The 19944-nt window shown below is 50.0% G+C and overlaps 1 protein-coding gene across 8 annotated transcripts; it reads right to left on the minus strand.

Moving 5' to 3' along the window:
- Window positions 1–693: 693 nt before the first annotated feature.
- Window positions 694–18105, minus strand: Tex33 (testis expressed 33). Of its 8 annotated transcripts, XM_031348468.1 has the most exons (8): window positions 18012–18105; window positions 17843–17935; window positions 15920–16025; window positions 11629–11689; window positions 7709–8127; window positions 6898–7042; window positions 1026–1136; window positions 694–838 (listed from the first exon to the last, which is right to left on the minus strand). In XM_031348468.1, exons 4-8 carry the CDS (start codon window positions 11648–11650, stop codon window positions 747–749), a joined length of 789 nt encoding a protein of 262 aa, XP_031204328.1. In that variant the 5' UTR covers window positions 11651–11689; window positions 15920–16025; window positions 17843–17935; window positions 18012–18105; the 3' UTR covers window positions 694–746. The 8 variants fall into 8 exon arrangements, with proteins under 8 accessions (XP_031204328.1, XP_031204307.1, XP_031204297.1 ...); XM_031348447.1 differs by lacking the exon at window positions 15920–16025; XM_031348437.1 differs by having other exon boundaries at window positions 17843–18069.
- Between the last annotated feature and the right edge of the window lie 1839 nt (window positions 18106–19944).

Raw genomic sequence — 19944 nt, forward strand, 5'->3', positions numbered from 1 at the left:
TGTGGTACCTACCCCAGCTATAGTGCCCTTCTTCCCAACTGTGGTTCCATCCCAGATGTGTCACTCATCAAGCTGTGACAATCGACCCAGCCATAGGACCCGTTCGTGCTGTGGCTCAGAACTGGTGGCTTCTGCAAGGCCCAGGAAGACTTAAGGCTGTGCTGAACTGCTCACAGTTCCTCTGGTTCTAGAATGTCTGCATGGCTTCCGGACTTCTCACTGAGTATGTTAGGAATAGTGAATACTCTGCTTCATGCCCAGTTCGGATAAGCGCTTCCCAGGCAGCATGCACCTCATTGGCCCAAGATGAGTCACATGGCCACCCTCGACCAAGCAGCTTGTTGTGCCTATGACAGACCCATCAAGATCCGTCCCTAGGCTGGGAGAGATGGGTGACATGGACAATCCCTCTGACACCTGTGGGTTCATGTGGGAGAAATAGACATCTAGAAACAGTTAAAATCTTGCTATACATATGCAAGGTGCAAGCTAGCAGTGTCGAGTAGAGGACCTGTCACCAGAGCACACTGGATCAGTTCCCCCAACTCTCCCTGCGGACATGAAGGAAGGCATGAAGAGGTTGTCTGGGTATCCTGGCTGCTCGGAGCTTCTGTCTGCCTCAGCTATTCCTCCAGCCTCATGTGTAGGTCCCCCCACCCCATCCCAGCATGGTGAGCAGCAGCACACAGGGGCTCAGATCAGAGCCTTTATTTCTTTATTGGCAGCATTCTAGAGCTTCCTTTCAACTACTTGCCCTTGGATCTGCTCTTTTCACCATATTTCTCTTCCAGCGCTTTCTGCAAGTTCATGTTCATGGCATTTTTCCGGTGCCACCGGCCTGCAGGGAACCAGAGAGTGACCATCACAGGGGCCAGCAGCTTCCAGGAGGTACAGACCCCAGTGGCTGTGACCCATGCCTCTTCAGCTCCACCCCAAGGACCCCCCCACCTCCTTCTCTGCACCTTGGAGGCACCCTCCCTGCCCCTGGAGGAGAGCGAGCTCTTCCCCCCAGACTTCCCACCTACCCAGGTCATCCGTCTTCCTCCCGTGCCAGTGTTCCACATCCCTCACCGACTTCTCTATCACCTCCGGCGTGTAGGAAGCCTTCATGAGGCTCTTTGTCTCCTGGGGTGGGCCTGTCAGACACCATGAAGAAATCCCCAGGTCACAGAAGTTAGGCACCCTGTGCTTTATTTTAATATCAGTTTAATCTGTGGGTGTTAGTTATGGACCAGAAGGGGAGTGGGAGGGTTCAGTGTGGCCTCAATGTTTAACCTCTTCCTCTGGAGTTTCAGATTCTGTACGTACAAGAGGAGACATGGACAAGGACATGTCTCAGGACATGGACAAAAACGTAGACACGTTCTTTGACATGCTGTAGAATGAGTGGTCGTTAGCCCTGGCCCCAAAAGAATCCTTGTTCCCATCTGAGCAGACTAGAACAGTCCCCACTGGGCACAAGTTCATTGGTGGTGTGAACTCCTCAGCTCTCCTTTTAAGCGAGCCTGTAGTTCTCTGGCTCAATACCCCAAACTTTTCCAAATTCCTCCTACAAGCTAGTCTCAGAATCCCATGCTCAGTTTTAGTCACAGCGAGGCGTTCACATCTCAGGCAGCAGCCATAGTTTCGATCCGTTTCCAGTCGCTGTGACAAAATGCCTGAGTCAGACCACTAAAGAGAGCAAAAAATTATTTTGGCTTACGGTTCCAGAGGTTTCAGTTCAAGGTGTCCAAGGGTGTCGGGGAGAGGAGCTCACCATGGCAACCAGGAAACATGGAAGGTCCCACGTCTAGGGCAGACCACTACCCCATTGCCCACCCCAGACACACACTTAGTTGATGTCTCTGGAAACTTCCTCCCAGACATAACCAGAGGCATTTTGTCACAGTGACATTCTGGACATCACACCAGGGAGGGACAAGAGAGATTGAAGACAGCCTTCTACTGTCCTGAGATTGCTCAGGGGGAAGATCATACCGTCCATTGAGGATTTGTCTGCTATGCACTTTAAAGTGTCAGAAATAACTAGAAAATGAAGAGGAACTGGGGAAGAGGACAAAAAAAATCTGATTGGAGAAAATATGTAAAAGCTCATTTAAGTTTTTAAAAAGCATATGGAAAACACAAATAGAAAACACAAAGAAAGAATGGATCGACCCGAATACATCAGCAACAGAAATAAAAACTGACTTCACTCACTGGTTACAGAGAACAGATTGTCAGAGTAAATAATTCCCAGACCTGTATTATTTAAAGCATAGTTTTAAAAAAAGACACAAGGAGAGGATGAATATGAAGAAGATAGAAAAGGATACATCAGCCAAATGCCAGCTGGATGCAATTATATCAAACAAAATAGCCTGCAAGTCAAAAGCAGTAGGAAGAAAAATAAATAAAAATAATGGGGGCTGCCACTATGGCTCAGCAGGTAAAGGTCCTTGCTGCCAAGTCTATAACCTGAGTTCAATACCGGGGACTCATCTGATGAAAGCAGAGATCCGACTCTTGCAAATTATCCTCTGGCCTTCACAGGCATGCTGTGATATGTGTGTGTCTCCCCCCCCCAACACACACACACCCTCATACACACTAAAAATCATATATATGCATGTGTATGTATATACATATATATATATGGAGAGAGAGAGAACATGGTTCATAGTATATGTACATAAGTGGATAGATAAGAGATGATAGATAGATAGGATAGATAGATAGATAGATAGATAGATAGATAGATAGATAGATAGATAGATAGATATAGTACAATTCTAAGCTTGCCTCATTGCAAGCATCTGAATAGATACACCAAGGTCAAGAGAGTAATTGATGAGCCTGCTACCGTGGGAAGGATTTAGAGGTTTATCTTCCACTAATTAATAGATGAAGCAAAGAGTGTTAATGAAGACTGGCAGGGTTTGTGCAGAAGCCATTAGCAGGCTTCTCCTATTAGGCAAACACAAAGTCTCAAGCTAAAAGAGGATTTGCAAGCTCATGGGGACATCTGCCAGAACAGCCATGAGCTGTGCTGTGAAGCACAGCTCACCAACGTCCAAGGACCTGCAGTTCTCTGAGGGTGATGCCGCCAAGATAGAAATCACTCGGAAAGGCAAATAAATTTGCAAGCATGGTATCTACAGCGTGTAAGGCTTATGGAACAGAATGAATTAGAGGTTTGGTCCGAAGCCCTCAGCTGTGATGACAACCGGGGGTCAAAGCCAGCTGCGACACACGCCTCTGAATAGAACTTGAAAGCAAGCCCCAGGTGAGGCTGTAAAATGGTCAGACTCGGGGCTTGTGGGGTGATGGCCAGCATCCTTTAAAAGGATTCCCCAAGGCAGAGGTTTGTCCGCCTCTCACCTCTCAGAATAAATCTAATTAGATAGGATTGGCATTTACCTTAGGAGCTCCTGCACTGCCTCAGAGTCTGGAGGAAGCCACAACAGGGCAAAAGGCTTTGGCCTGGGCTGATGGATCAGCGCACACATGGGCCAACTGTACCCCTAGAACAGGGAACCCCAGGTTTCTGTATACCAGCCAGAGGCAGTAGGAAGGGGTGCAACCCTAAGGCACTGATGAATCTTACCCCCAGGCTTTCAGAGGGTGGGTCAGCAGGCACCAACCAGAGAAGTGCCAAAAACATCCCCAAACACACCAACCAGCAGAGGTCGGGGCATGGCGTTTGACAGCAGGACATACCGTGGTACTTGGTTTCAAACCCCTGCCACCCTTCATCCCACAGCAGTAAAGTGACTACAGTGCTTTGGGGCAACACACACACACACACACACACCCTCGGGAGTGCTGGCCCTGGGGGCTGAAACCCCTGCCAGTTCACGCCAAAGCCAGAGCCAGACTCAGGTACTCACTTTCCTTTGCTCTGGGACCTCCATCTGTGGTAGCTACACAATTCCAGTTCACAGTGTGTCTATCTGTCTGTCTGTCTGTCTGTCTGTTGTGTGTGTGTGTGTGTGTGTGTGTGTGTGTGTGTGTCTCAGTGTAAGTATGCATGAGGAGGGGCAGGGTTGTACTTGTGTCTGTTTATACTGGGAGGCCAAAGGACCATCTTGGTAGAATGTCATGGACCTTAGGGGTGGTGTTGGGAGCAGAATGGTGTATGTCCCCAGACACAATAGCTCAGTGACAGTGACATCTGAGATGGATGAATAGAGTCCCCTGAGCGCCTCTTGTGTGTGGAAACCTGAGGGCAGACACCTGCAAGCCCCTGGGGAAGATGGAGCTCTTAGAGAGATAAATATTCCACATAAAGGAGTTAGAAAAGAATCCTTCTCACTGTAGACAGAAGTGGACTTGAGGTGGATTAAGGGCTTAAAGCAAGCCTGAGAAAGCAGACAGGATTACACCCATGCATGACTCGGCATAACCTGCACTCCACCTTGCTCCTTCTGGAAGGTTCTGGCTCCACAACCAGGAACCTGTTCTGCAGGCAGTTCTGGTCAACTGCTTTGAAATCAGCCCTAATCCTGCTCTCACACCCAAGTCCATTCCTTAGCCCACCCTGTCTGATCACCTCACACAAATGTCCCAACTACTGTGCCAAAGGCCATGGGGAGCCAGCCCTCCAGAGCTGCCACATGGCACACAGTGCCATCCAGTTGTGCAGTGAGCTTAGACCAAGTGCTCTAGTGTGAGCCTGAAACGTCACCCAAAGGCCCCGTGCCAAATGCTCAGTCCTCCGTTCGATACTATTGGAAAATGGTTGAAACCAAGGTAGGGTCTACTGAGAGACTTCAGGACACTGGGTATGGAGGAGCAGCCCTAGTGAGATAATAGGATCTTGCCTTCTTTCTGTTTTCGCTTCTGGATCACGAGGTGTGTGGCTTCCCTCCATCACACACTCCCTGCCATGACATCCTGCCTCACCAAAGCCCCAGAGGGCCAAGAGATCAATTGATCATCGCCTACATTACCTTTTTTACCTTGGAAACCACATGCCCCAGTAATGCTTTCCTCTATTTGGGGTTTTGATTTGTTTTTGTTTCCTTGAAAAAGCACTTTATTCTTGTCACCAAGGCTAACCTGGAACTCACTAGGAAGCCCAGGCTGTCCTCAAGCTCACAGAACCCTCCTGCCTCTGCCTCCTGAGTGCTGGGATTGCAGGCATGTACCACGGCATCTAGTTAACCTTTTTATAAGTTGATTATCTTGGGCATTTCTGTGGCAATAACAGACGGCTAACAAACACACCAAGCCACCATCATGGGTTGGCGCATCTGGCTGCTTACAGTCCTTTCTCATTGCTGTCCCAGCGTCTACCCTATGTCGTCCCACAGGTCCGCCCTGCCCCACCACCTTCTCCACACTGCACCAGAGCAATCCTTCATCCAAATTGAACAAGTCCATTCCCCTGTCTCTCACACTCCTCAGTCTCCTACTCCACCTCCGAAAAAGACTTTCTAGGATCCATGACCCAGACTGCTCTTCCTGTCTGACTTCTCTCCCCTGCCTGGATGCAGCCACACCTCACCTACTCCCATGAGGGAGTGCCAGGGTGAATCTCTGGAGGTGGATCTTGACAGGGACACAGACAGTCACATGTTTAGAGTGCTGCTGGCCAAAGCCCTCGTCCTGACGCCAGCCTCCCAGTACAAACTGCTCCTGGCCTAATTTTAAGATAGCATTTACATGCCAGTCAGTTCAGGAAAACCCAACAATGAACCCTTGTGAGCCTTGGGAGTTGGCGGAGGCTGGTTCCTGTTCTCCCTTGGCACACTTTCACTGCCTAGGCCGAGTGACGGGGCTATGGTCTCCTAAGAACAGTATCCTTTTATAGTCACACACATAGTTTATAGTGTAGAGTAGGTAAGAACTCTTTGGTGACCGATGTTGAACAGAGAAAGGAGAATCGCAGTCTCCAAAAGAGAGAGCAGTTTGATCTGATCAAGCTTCCCTCCCCCAGCCAGTGACACCTCTTCCGAGGGCTCAAAGAAAAACCCAGAAAGGCTTCCATTGTGTGTCTGGATCCTTGAGGGACAGGGACCCAAGCCAGGGAAAAGAAGTCTTGCCTGACAGACCCTAGGAGCGCTGAAGACAGCTGGAGGGAGGAGGGCCAGTTAAAGTGGACTCTGGACAGTGAAGCTTGAGCTGAAAGGGGTGCAGAGAGAAGCCCTGCACACTCATTGTGTTCCCCAACCCTGGCCGTGGAGAAAAGATCTGGGAGTCCTGTTGCCCCTAGGGACCACCATTGTGAGTCCTGCTTGTCATCATGTGACTGAAAGGTCTTAAGCTCTTGGCTGCAAGCCCAGCTGTGTCACAAAACGCATGGCACCCATGAGCCAAACAGTACTGGACAGGCCAAGTTATCCTTCTAGAAATGGCACCTGGTCATCCTACTTCTTCCCCGGGTGATGTCACCATCAGGCTCCAGGGAAGGAAAAACCAACTGGCCTATCACCCTCCTGTCCTGGAATCCTGCCCGTGGCAATAAGGACCACTTTATTTATCAACCCAGTTGCACAAGGGAGAGACAGAGGTTCAGAGACGTGAGGGCTCCTGTTCATAGTTATCCCCAGCCACTAGTGAGTGACCGAGCTGACCTTTGAACCTGAGAAAGCTGCTATTGTCACTGTCACCAAAGGTGTCAGGTCAGGAGTACCTGGGCCTCCTGTTTGCAGACTAGAAGACCATAGGTGTCTGGTGTGAGAGGGCCTCCCTGTCACCTCCTGTGTAGTGAAGACACACCTGCCAGGGACTAGATGATCCTGGTATTCGCACGGGACACGCCAGCATGAAGGATGCCTTGGGTGTTTGTAAAGTGGATGTCTGTAGGGTTGTGCCTTGGGCCCTCAAGATCCAGACACCCCCCAAAGACCTCTGGTGCCCAATGTCCTAGGGACCAAGCATGCTTACATCCCCACCCCTGCCTTTTAATCTGACCTTGAAACAAGTTGGACCGCATGTGGTAGCCCAGGTCATAGTAGTCTGAGAAAATGGAGGAGGCTTGCATGGGGCTCTGGGTCCTGCCAGGCCATGAGCTTGACCTCTTCTGGCCCTCAAAGACTTCACCAACGGCCTGCCGAGCCTGTTGGGGGAGGCAAGGACAAGAGAAAAGTGACCAGGAAGGTAAGTGGATGTCCTCTCCTTCTCACCCTGCCTTCCTCGTGGCAGGCTACAGCCCCAGGACGAGTTCTACACTTTCCATACCCAGTCCCTCCTCTCAGTGGGCAAAGACATGAGGGACAGCAATGATCCCATACATGTTGAGCTCCTACTGGATACACTATCAGGAGAAGGATCTTTATTAGCTGAGTCTGACTTCAAGAGGCCAGACTTCCCCAGTGTACACAGTTGAGGAACCCTAGAGCCCCAACTTTGCTAATGCTAAGGCATCCCACAGATCAAACTTTTTAGTTGACACTGAGACCAACTTCTTTCTCATATCAAGAAGGAAACTGAGACCCACCAGGTCGAGTCTGGGCCTGTGAGACAGGAAACCTAAGTATGAGATCAGTCCTGACATAGAGCAGCTTGACTTTGGAAGGTCTTGGAACCCTCCAGACCTCCGTTTTCCTAGTTGTAAAACAGAGGTGGAAAGTAGACCTGAGAACCTTGAAAGTAGCAGGCCTCAATAAACGCCACTTTCTAACAGTATAAGGACATTTTGTAAGAATGGGTTTTGAATCCTTATTAAAAGCTTCTAAGACAACCTTCGTTCACATGCAGTCTCCCGAGTCCCTGGCTTTGTCACCTGATCCTCAGTGATCAGTTGGTCCACCATCTTGCTCCCAAATTTGTGGCGGATGTTTTCAGGAATGGCGCTGTCCTTCTTGCTCAGAGGGACTGTCCTCTGCTCGGGGGACCTGGAGTCCCAGCCTTCCTCCCCCTGGCATCCCTCTCGCAAGTTCTTCCTGGCATCTCTCAAGCTGGATCTGGATGTCCCCTTCTTCAGGTCCTCAGGATTGGAGTTCATAGCCCGAGAGGTCCTGCAGGTAGGAGTTGGTAGTAGAGGTGGAGTCTCCAGGTGGCCCTGGCCCAGGGGGCCGCCTAAGGGGCTCTGGGAGAGCCTTGGGTGGTACTTTAATTTGGAGCTATGGGTAGCGCTGAAGGACTCCATGTCCTGCTGGCCCTCCTTGTTGTTTGGGTGGGTCCTTGTCAGCGTGGTTGTACCTGGGCAGGGAGTAAGGTGGATGGTGAGAAGTCAGAGGGCACAAGATGACATGAGAAGCAGATGCAGAGAAGGTGACAGATGGACCAATGGGAGCCAGACCTAGACAACAGGGCAGAGCACAGGAGTCACAGGGTCCCAAAGCAAGTTAAGAAAGCAGAGAAGAGGGGACATAGGGATGCCAGCGGGCAGACCTCCACACAGTCCCCATAAGGCTATGACCAAAGGGGCTGTGACCCAGGCTTGTCTAGCTTTGATTAGGCCAAACTACATGGCATTGAACAAGCAATCCAGTCTCTCTGAGCTTTAATGTCCCCTGCCACACTTGGGTCAGCCCCCTTGCTCACTTTGAACTGCAACAAGCCATAAGATGAATCTACTAGGCATGGGGTGGCAGGGGTGGCTCTTGGCTTGGCCAAATTTCAGGTTGGTAAAGTGCCAGAATGGGCTTTTTGTCCCCCATGTTTTCTGCCTTCTGCTACCTTTGGATCTCTGAGCTCCCGTTCTCATTTCCTCTTGTATCACCCCCAAATTCTGCCCTCAGCTTACGGCTTTCCACCCCTGTCATCCCTGGCTCAGACAAGGAACCGATGCCTCATTCCCTGGTCACCCTGGTGCACTTCACCTCAGCTTCACTCAGGCTGGTCTTCTGTTGACACTGTCCCTTTCTTTTTATGAATTTTTAAGTTCTTTAACCTTTATTTTTATTTTTATGTATAAGAGTGTTCTCCCTGCATCTTCCTCCAGGCACCCCATGCTCACAGAGGTCAGAAGAGAGTGTTGGATTCCCAGAGACTGGAGTCAACTGGAGTCACAGACAGTTGTGAGCCACCATGAGGGTACTGGGAGTCGAACCTGGGTCTTCTGGAAGGGCAACTATGACTCTTGAGTGCTGAGCCATCTCTCCACCATCCACCACTTCTTTTTTGAAGGTCAAATTAGATTATTTCTTCAAGTACAGACCACACACACACACACACACACACACACACACACACACTTCCTGTCACCAGCCCCAAGCTGGCCAGGCCAGGTCTCTGCTCAGCACTATCCACAGTCCATCCTCATAGCCCTGGATTTTCCCTTTCTACCTCAACTGTAAGCTTTACAATGCCTCCTTCCTCCCCATAGATAAGGGAAGAGGGTCACACAGATGAAGTCCGTGTAGGGGGCCAGTTTCAGGCCTTCCGCAATCCCCCACAATCCCTAGAACATTTGAATCCCTCAGTAAAGGAGACGACAAACAGGTGTCTGCACAATTATCAAATCCAAGGAATAACAACGCTGCATCCAAGCCAGGACGCCAGTCCCTCTATTCTGATTGCAGGCTGCATTGATGGCCCTAGATTTGGCTAACCAAGGGTGTTTTCTCTAAGCAACATGGTAGTGTGTATCCCAGCACATGTGCTGTGCATGAGAGTCCTTGTGGCCCTCACAGCCTGCCCCCATTCTCAGCCCAGGAGCCAGCTGGTAATGTCTGGTTAGCTTGCCCCTAAATACTCCAGAGGAGTCTTCCAGTCTATGACACTTTGTTTTGCTTTTGTGTATAAATGAAATCCGAGCTCATGCTGCATTCTAACTTGCTTTCAAAAACATCCTTGCCCCTCAGGACCTACCTTCCTATGTTACAGATCCCGGTTACTGGCCCACTGCTTGGTGGCCACCAGTCAGGTTTTAGGACAGGCTGGTGCCAACATTAGGCTTCACTTTCTTGCTCTGTTGAAAGCCCCTGCTCACCCGTCATGGGAGATAGTGGAAGAGGTGTGGGTGCTTCACCAGAGAGAAGGTGCCGAGAAAAGTGGGTCTCTCCATTTCTCCTCACTTCCTCCTGCCCATCTTCCTCCACTCTTTGCCCCCTCCCCTTATTACCCACACAAGCCAAAGGGAGAGATTTGTCTTCTGGAGCCAGACAGCCCTCCTCTCCTAGGTTCTGCCCAAAGCAGCAGACAGCCAGGAAGTTGGGCTTCCAGGGACAACTAGGGCTGCAAGAATATAAGCTGAGGTAGAAAGAACAGAATACACAGGGCCTACCTGGTCAGCTGAAGAGTCACCTGCCCCCAGGAAGACGACGTCTGTGCAGGAGTGAATTGGCACTCCTTCCTGACCCAGGGTTCAGTGATGCCATGTCCCCAGCCTGCCCTCCTGGCTGCCTCATCTCTTGAGCCATTATGAATTAACAATAGCAAGCAGCCTGGTTTTCTGACAGCCCTCAGGGTTGGTAGCACTCCAGGCCTGGGTGGGTCCTGGGTTCTTGGGCTCAAAGAGCAAAGATCATTTACCTTTGTCCATTGGGAACCCTCCTACTTGTCTCTGGCTTCCAGAAGTATTGAGGGTGGTGATGTTATTCCTTGGGGTCTGATATTGTGCAAATGGGATGGGATAGAGGAATGGGATAGATGAATGGAATGGAATGGATAGGAGAGATGGGATGGGGTGGATGAGATGGGACAGGATGAATGGGATGGATGGACAGATGGGATTAATGGGGTGGAATAAGGTGGGGTAGATGGTTTGGGATAGGATAGGATAGAATGAATGGGATAGATGGGATGAACGGGATGGGGTAGATGGGTGGATGGATGGATGGATGGATGGATGGATGGATGGATATCTGCCTGCCTGCATCTGGCCTTCTAAAATCTCATTGCATCTCTGATAGTTCATTTGCCAGCCACATGAGCAGAGTAAGCAAGCCCCGATTTGTTTACTACTCTGAACATGGAAGGACCATGAGCAGCTTTTTCTGACTTTGGTCTTTTTATCAAAATGCCCCTCACGCTCATGCAAAACAGATTCCTGAGTTAGATTTCCCAGGAAAGGCTTAGAAGCCAAGGGCTTAAACTAGCTCTTGGGGTGACTACAATCACTGGGAAGCTTGGGGCAGGAATACCCTGATGCTGCTCCCCATTGTACTTGCCATTCCCAGCTACCCTGGGGAACCTTCCCAGAGCTGACCTGGCTCAGCCATACCTGCATAAGCCTCCTTTCCCCTTCCAGGCCTGCCATCTCTTGTACGCACTACCCAGAGCACAGATGCTCACCCTCTCTGCCACCACCCCCCAGCCCAAATGTCAATCCAGGTGGGGCTCAATCAGGCCAGATGTGCCAACCCTGCCCTATATTCCCATAGCCCTGCACTTTAGGTACATAGAGTGTTCTCCAACAATCCAAGCTTAATCCAAAGAAGCCAGAAACTGGAGCCACATTAAATTAGAGCTTCCAGGCCTGGTACATGGAAGGCTCAGCAGCTCTTCCCTCCACTTTCCTTCTGTGCTCAAAGTACCCTGGGTGGGTCAGCCCATGCCATCTAGAGTACCCTGGGTGGGTCAGCCCATGCCATCTAGAGTACCCTGGGTGGGTCAGCCCATGCCATCTAGAATACCCTGGGTGGGTCAGCCCATGCCATCTAGAGGCCTCAGCAAGACTGAGGGACATGAGGAGGTGAGCCCCACCCCACTCCAAGAAGACAGTCTGCAGGTAATGTTGCCATCTTCTCGTCCTACCTTGCCGGTGGCTCAGCTCCATTGACTCTGGCTCTGGGACCCGTTATGTCTGAGCTTGGCCCTGTAGACAAAACAGCACATTCTGAGGGGTCTCAGGTGACAGTTTCCATAAAGGATGATATCTGAGAACTGATCAGGGAGGCCCCGGAGATTCAGCCATCCCTGACCAGGCTCCCCAGGCTGCAGCTGCGCTGTTAGCTCATCATCCAGCACACCCCAGACCCCAGCACCACCTGCCCTTCACCAGATGCTTCTGGCTAGTCAAGGCCACGACCTGGGCTTCTGTGACCGATCTCACATGGCCCTGTCACTGAGATCCTCTTACTTCTTCCTAATCTTCTCCCACCTCTTCCTCCTCTCTTCCAACAGCTCTAGGGGGCCCCCGACTTTATTTCTTCAAATAGAAAGTTGTCACCAGAGGCATCAGCTGCTATGCTAACACTGCCATGTGGCTCTCCCACGGATGCTCGGATGGAGGGCCTGTGCTCCTGAGCTGCCTCTGTTCCTTCCACATGGCCTCTGTATAGGACAGCTAGAATGTGGGAGCATGGGGCAAGGGGAGCATGAAACCTAGGGCCTCATGAATGCCTGCTTGAGCCTCACCCCAAGCCCATTTTACCCATAGGCTGTTCATTGACGGAAGGAAGGGAAGCCTGGAAAGGACTCAGGGCCCAAGGACATCCATTCTGCATTCTCAAAGCCCCTGCTTTTGTCCGTGTCCCTTTCCCCTGCTTTTGTACCTGTGTCCCTTTCCCCTGCTTTTGCACCTGTGTCCCTTTCTCCTAGGAGTCTTCCCTCATTTGTGTTCCCTTATTTAAAGCACATGGGACATTTTCCCCAAGTTTCTACAAATGTAGTGATGTCACTGCAATGAAGCCTGGCCTGACGTATAAGCATCTTTGAAATAAAGGGACAGGAAGAAGCAGCAAGTCTGAGTCGGAAGAGTGACCTAATTTCATTTTTGTTGCTGTGACAAAACACCCTGTCAAAAGCTATTAGGGGAGAAAGGGTTTTTGGTTTTGTTTTTTATTTTTTGTTTTTTTGGTTTTGTTTTGTTTTGTTTTGGGAGGGGTTGGTTTTGGTTTTTTGGTTTTTGGTTTTTTTGAGACAGGGTTTCTCTGTATAGCCCTGGCTGTCCTGGAACTTACTCTGTAGACCAGGCTGGCCTCAAACTCAGAAATCTGCCTGCCTCTGCCTCCCAAGTGCTGGGATTAAAGGTGTGCACCACCACTGCCCTGTGAGAGAGGGTTTCTTTTAGCTCACAATTCCACATTACAGTCTATCCTAGCAGGGGAAAGTGGAGGTGGTGAGAGGTTAAAAGCTACTCACATCCTACCCACAGTTAAGACCAGGGAAAAGTAAATGGACATGTGCTTACTACTCAACTCACTTTCTCCACTGTCATACAGTCCAAAACCCAAAGCCAGGCAATGGTGGTACCCAGAGTGGCCTAGGTCCTCCCGCCTGTATTAACATAATCAAAACAATCTCCTTACAGACACGCCCAAAGTCCAAAGTCCAACCTGAATTAAAGAATCTCTCAGTGAGATTATTGTGTCAGGTTGACAAAAGTAACCATGAAAGGGGGCTCTGAGGACTGAGGCAGAGAGAGAGAGAGAGAGAGAGGGAGACAGAGAGACAGAGAGACAGAGAGACAGAGAGAGAGACAGAGAGACAGAGAGAGAGAGAGAGAGAGAGAGAGAGAGAGAGAGAGGTCTAAGATCATCCAGCATGCTGAATTGCTGGTAAGTCAGGTAAGAAACAGACCAATTTTATTCTCTTGAAAACCTCTTAGTCCAAATGTCCTACTAGTTTTGACTAAATTACATGGGGTCAAGGCTTAGTTGGAGAATACTTGCCTAGAATGTATGAGGTCCTGGTCAATACTCAGCACCACAAAGTAGAAATTATCATTTGACAGCTGCGCATTTTCTGATAAGATTCCCAGTGAACCCACCCACAAGGCTCACAGGCTGGTCAATCCTTGAGGATGGACTGGAACCCACCCACAATGCTCACAGGCTGGACAATCCTTGAGGATGGACTGGACCTAGTGATTTGTTTCTTAATCAAAACGATGTGATAGGAGTGGTTAAGTCACTTCTGGGATGGCATTCACAGCATTTGCCCGACTGGTACTCTTCCTGGCTCTCTTCAGTTGACTTACTCTGGCCTGCCATGCGTGAAGCTGGCCCATGCAGAAGCCATGTGGAGGGGAATGAGCAGCCTCTGGCTGGCAGTTCATGAGCAGCACAGGCCCCAGGTCACAGTGTCCTCAAAGAGCCAAGTGAACCCAGTGCTGGAAGAACTTGAAAGTGGATCTTCCAGCTTAGGAACCTAATAATTTGGCCCACACGACACTGCATCCATGGGACCTGACCCACCACGAAGCAGTCTATGGCCATCAATTAACAAACCCTCATTCTTTCTCCTCAACACATCTCTTGGGCACAAATTCTTCCACATGGGACATTTGTAACTTGAGTGCCTGTGGCCATAGAAACTGTGAGACTCTAGGACTCTAGCTTGGAACCTCTGAAAATATTTAAAAAAAAAAAAAAAAAACATTGGGGCTGGGCAGTGGTAGCGTGTGCCTTTAATCCCAGCACTTGGGAGGCAGAGACAGGCAGATTTCTGAGTTCAAGGCCAGCCTGGTCTACAGAGTGAGTTCCAGGACAGCCAGGGCTAAACAAAGAAACCCTGTCTTGAAAAAACAAAGCAAAACAAACCAAAACGTTGGACCATTCAAAACTACTATCTGATATGTGACTTGTGCTATCTGATCATGTGTTACCTGTGCTATCTGATCATGTGCTGCACTGCAATATCTCACTAGCATATATTTTGGTATCAAGAATGGGGTGTTGCCAGGACATACAAGTGAGCGGTTCTGGAGCGAGTAGTAGTACAAGGAGGAGGCTGGGATGCTTGGTAGGAAAAACCTCCTGCTCATCTTGAGACCCAGATGAGCAGGACTCAAGAAATGGATGCTGCTGTCAAGGGCACACTGGGCAGCAGGGAACCATCAGAAGGATTTAGAGGAAGGCATCCCTTGGCATTCGGGGGTAAAAACGCAGGGGCACTATTGCCTGCAGTCATATGGAAGAGATGGTAAAGCTGCAAACGGAGCGATACAATAGAGAAGCCAGCCACACCTGGACTCGAAGTGCAAGCTGCATCCTTCTGACTGCTTGTGGGGAGGACCATTAAACAAAGGAGCCAGGTTTCAAGGCTTTGAAAGTTCTCATACTTGGGACAGCGAGATGGCTCAGCAGATAAAGGTGATTGCCAAAAACATTGATGACCTGAGTTCAATCCCATGTAATAGAAGAAGTGAATTGACTCCCACAAGATTTTTTCTCTTCCACATGCACATGTGTCTGTATGTGTACACAACAAATAAAATACAATGAAATGTCTTTTAAAGAAAAAATTCTTATCCTTTTCATGTGCCAAAAGATGCACAACTAGGAGACAGTTCTGGGGATAGGGAGACAGCACAGTTAATAACGTGCTTGCTATGTAAGCCTGAGTGGCTAGGGAGGCAGCACACCTAAAAACGTGCTTGCGTGTAAGCATGAGGGGATGAGTTCATACTTAGCACCCATGTAAAATGCCAGGAGTGGTGGTGTGAACCCCCAGAGTTGGGAGATGGAGCTAGGAAGAGCCTTGGAGCTTCCTGGCCAGTCAGCCTAGCCTCATTGGTGCGCCATCAATCGGTGAGAAAAAGCAGGGTGGATGGCACCTCAGGAAAGACACCTGAAGGTTGACCTCTGGCATCCACACATAGGTGCACAGATATGCACACACACACATGAACACACGCACACATGCAGATGCACATATACACACATACATGAACATGTACACAGACACACACACACTCGAAAGAAAAGGCTCAGAGCGCTTTCAGGAAAAGTCAACAGCAGGACATACAACTTGTTAACATCATGGGGAAGGCAGAAGAAGACCAGAACATTATTTTTAGCCACATGAAGGAGTGACTCTTTAAGGCAGTGGTTCTCAATCTGTGGGTCACGACCCATTTGCTGGTTGATTGACTGCTTTCATGGAGTCACCTGAGACCATCCTGCATATCAGATATTTACATATTTTATATTCATACATTACACACACATTAGCTATAATCTATATTACAGTAACAAAATTACAGTTATGAAGTAGCAACAAAAATAATTTTATGGTTGGGGGTCACCACATGAGGAGCTGTATTAAAGGGTCACAGCATTGGGAAGGCTGAGAACCATTGTAAGGGGACTGGAAGGCACACCTCATAGCTCTTCAGGAAGTTTCCTCTGACAAACAAGGCAGCTCCTGTTCAGAGTGACCCGTGGGCTGGACACTGGGTTACCAAACTGTCAGCAAAGGATCACCAGCTGTGGATGGAAGCCATGCCAACTGTATGAAATGAGCCGATGCCACTGGACCAAATTTTTTGAGACATCACTTAGCCTAGAAGTGAATTCATAGCACAGGACGGCTATGTACAGGAGGGGAATGATTCCCTGCCTTACAGCCCGCCCACTCAAGGCCATCCAGCATCTGATGTGGGGCTCAGAATCACTGGGGACCCATGACTGTGTGTCTCCTCCATCCTTACTCTAAACAAGAACACCTGCAGCATCCCTCATTCCTGATACTTCCTGGCTCCTGGTGGCTTCAGGGAGGTCACTGGAAGTGAGAAGCCACACCACAGCCTCACCCATGCCGGGTCCTAATTCTACGATTCCCCAGTTCTCCATTATCATCACCCCCTCATCAGGTGAGATGGCAGAGACCTCAAGGGGGTGCCATGTGTGATCCGTGGGAGAGGGGCACATGTCTCTGGGGACCAGCTGAAAGGATCCCAGAGGATCTCTGCTTCACAGTGTAATCCACTCCCCTTGAGGCAGGCAGGCCTAGTAGTTGGTTCAAATCAGCAGATTATGGCGGGACTCAGGAATGCCACCTCCATGTTGTAAAGAACGAGCTCCGCCTTTGCTCACATGCTCTCTCACTCACTTCTAGCCTCCCTGGCTCTGATGGAGGTCAGTGGCCACACAGAGGGGGGCACCCTGCAGAGGAAGCTTCTGTCCAGCAGCTTCTAAGGAGCTCGTTCTTCTATGTAAGAAGCCTTGGTGAAAAACTCCTTGAGTCCAAAGTTCCATCACACACCATGAGACAATGAAACGGGACCCATCACAACTGTGGCCATATTCCTAACCCACTGTGAGGCCGTAAACACCAACCATTTAAGCTGCTAAATTCTGGCGTGATTTGTTACCTAGCAAGAGCTGACTGCTACAACTCACATGAGCACTCTGTGGTGGTTTGAATAGGAATGGCCCCCATAGGCTCATCTATTTGAATTCTCGGTCCTTAGGAAATGGTGCGACTTGACAGGGTTAGGAGGTGTGGCCTTATTGGAGGAAGTGCATCATGGAGGTGGGCTTTGTGGCTTCAGAAACCCAAGCCAGGTCCAATCTCGTTCTCTCTTCCTGCTGCCTGAAGATCCAAATGTAGAACTCTCAGCTACTGTCCAGCACCATGTCTACCTGCATGCCACCATGCTTTCCACCATGATGACAATGGACTGAACATCTGAACTATAAGCCAGCCCAATTAAATGTTTTCCTTTATAAGAGTTGCCACCGGGCAGTGGTGGCGCACGCCTTTAATACCAGCACTTGGGAGGCAGAGGCAGACAGATTTCTAAGTTCGAGGCCAGCCTGGTCTACAGAGTGAGTTCCAGGACGGCCAAGGCTACACAGAGAAACCCAGTCTCAAAAAAAACAAAAAAAACAAAACAAAACAAACAGAGTTGCCATGGTCTTGGTGTCTCCTTACAGCAATAGAATAGTGACTAAGATTCAATTCCCTTAACCAGCAGATTAGTGTGTCTTCAGAAGGACCCAGAGATGTTCAGGGTCTCTGTGAATTTCCCCTCAGTCATGATGGAGAAGATGGGAGTCAGAGAAATAGGATTAGGGGTGAAGCTAAACAGAAAGGTGAGTGTCTAGCATGCGATAGCCTCCATGATCCATTGTGAAGTTGAAATCAGCGCTTTCAAATTAGCTTTCTGATGCTAGCTGGTCCCCCATGCCCAGTCACAATCCGCTATGCCCCTGTGGCTGCCCCTTTTCCCAGAGGTACAGCCAGTTAGAACAGCCTTCACTGGCTCACACAGAAGGTGAACTCACAGCCCATCACTGACCTGGAGAGCAAAGTCCTGAGAGGTGTAAGCCAAGGATAGCGGGAGGATGCGCCGCGCAACTGCAGCCTGGGCACCTGGCACTCACAAGCAGCTCTGAGTGGGAAGAGGGAAAATGAGCCCCCCAGGTGGTAATAGAGACCCACCTACCTCACAGGCCTCTCTGCCTCACCACTCTGGAGGGTCAGACAGAGTAGCACTGCTACCCAAGAGGGCCAGTGGGCAACTAAGGGAGCAGCGTTCCAAGCTGTTCATTGGGGTTGCCATGGCGACACTATGCACTAGCCTTTGTTACCTCAGAGGCTGATAGGCCCACGCTACCAGGGTAAGGGGCCAAGATGGAAAGGACAGGAGAGACTCTCATGTGCCACCCTCTGATACACCCTCTCAGAAATAACTAACCGTTTAGCAGCCACCAAGGTCAGGCTATGCATGTGCCAGATTCACAGGGCTCAGATCAAGCATAAAGGACAACCTGGGAAGTGCAAGGAAATAATAAACAGCATGACCAACTCTGTCTAGGGAAAGGGGGGCAGGGTTCCCAGAAGGGCCATTTGAGCTGGATTCTTGACGTATGCATAGGAGCTCACTGGTTTAGAAGAGACAAAACAGGAGAGTTCTGAGGGTGTTTAGGAGCACAGGTGGGGTTCAGAGTAATGAATCCTCAGTACCCGAGCTGGATGTTGGAAGTCAGGGAATAAATTTAAAGCATGGGTGTGACAGTGAGGGTCCTCTCCATCTTAAACTACAGGGCTGGCTACAGATGAGCTCAATAAAGTGATTTCTACATGGTGGTGTGGAGACAGAACCACGGGTGTGAACACTTCTAGCTCTGCTGCCCAGTGGGCACAGGTGGGCATCTCTCAGTATATCCCCTGAAGACAGAGATACTCGGCTAAATCTGGGATCCACAGGGCCTGATATTTGTTAGATAAGCATTTTCTCCTTTCACTATGTCATGACAGTCTTGGCGTAGCCTCCAGCGTGCTGGGATGACCGGTGTGTGTGTGTCACCTCATCAGGTGAGCAACTTGCATCACACTCTTCAGGGATCTTACTGTGGGACAGAGTTGACCCTCTCAGTTTATTCTATAGTACTGCTAACCCACCGTTGTGGGAGCAGGCATCTTAAGAATGGCTGGCTACCCAGCATCCCAGAAGGCTACGTCCAGTGGGGCTCATCTTGAGACTCTCTTGGGGACAAATATGCCTGCAGGTACACTTGGCTATTAGTGGGACACTTCTTTGTGTTCTACTGAACCATAAGGGCTTGGGGTCCCACTAGCTTCTAGGCCCCTCATGGTGTGAGTCCCCACACACTTCACCAAAGCCAGTGAAGAAAATAGACATCAGTCTTGTTGTGTGTTATGTGCGGTGCTGGGAGTGGCTTCCCATCCACGTTGCCCCGTTTTGTTGGCTATCAACAAGTCACACATTCCCATCCTCGTTCTAAGGGAATGGGAAGGCACATGCCACAGAAGGTCACAATGGACCAAACTCCACAATGGAGTCAAACTCCCTTGAAGACTTCTCTCACCCCCATAGCCATAGGTCCCTGCCAAACCTGTCCCAGACGATGTCCCTTCCCTGTTCAGAACCTTCCTGTACCATCCCACCTTAACCAGAGTAAAAGCCAAAGTTGTCTTCTTGACCTGCAAAGCCCTACTTAATGTGCCCCATTTCCTCTGCCAAGGATCCTTGCATTCCTCTACTGCAACCGCGGCCCCAGCTGGGCACAGTGGCCTCAGGGCCTTTGTACCGTCTTCCCTTCTCAGGAGCCTCCTTTCCCCCAGGCGCCTTCAGGGCCTGCTACAGGACTTCTTTCTGTTCACCTCCCAGACTCAGGACGTGTGCTTTGAGATTATATATACTGAGGGAACAACTGAGGTGGGAAGAGCAGGAGATGGCTACTTGTCCTGCAGTCCCAAAGATGCTTGGCTCCATCCAGGTTCCAACAGGGGGTAACAGCTGCAGCGAGGAGGGGAGAGGCAACAGAGATGATGCCTGGCCTGTGGCCTCAGAGCCCCTCTGCAGCAGCTCCTGAGCCCCCTTTGCCCCAGCACTGGGTTGGGCTTCCTCCCTAACGTGATCTTAGCCCTCCAAAT

Source organism: Mastomys coucha, unplaced genomic scaffold (genome assembly GCF_008632895.1).
Source record: "Mastomys coucha isolate ucsf_1 unplaced genomic scaffold, UCSF_Mcou_1 pScaffold11, whole genome shotgun sequence".
Taxonomy (NCBI): Eukaryota; Metazoa; Chordata; class Mammalia; order Rodentia; family Muridae; genus Mastomys; species Mastomys coucha.

Coding starts and splice junctions, on each gene's coding strand:
- Tex33 (XM_031348447.1), bottom strand. CDS start 11,650: ATGGAGCTGAGCCACCGGCAAG. Junction 8,128..11,628: donor GGAGCTGAGCCACCGGCAAG/GTAGGACGAGAA, acceptor CTCCCTGCCCAG/GTACAACCACGCTGACAAGG. Junction 839..1,025: donor GAGGAAGACGGATGACCTGG/GTAGGTGGGAAG, acceptor GGTTCCCTGCAG/GCCGGTGGCACCGGAAAAAT.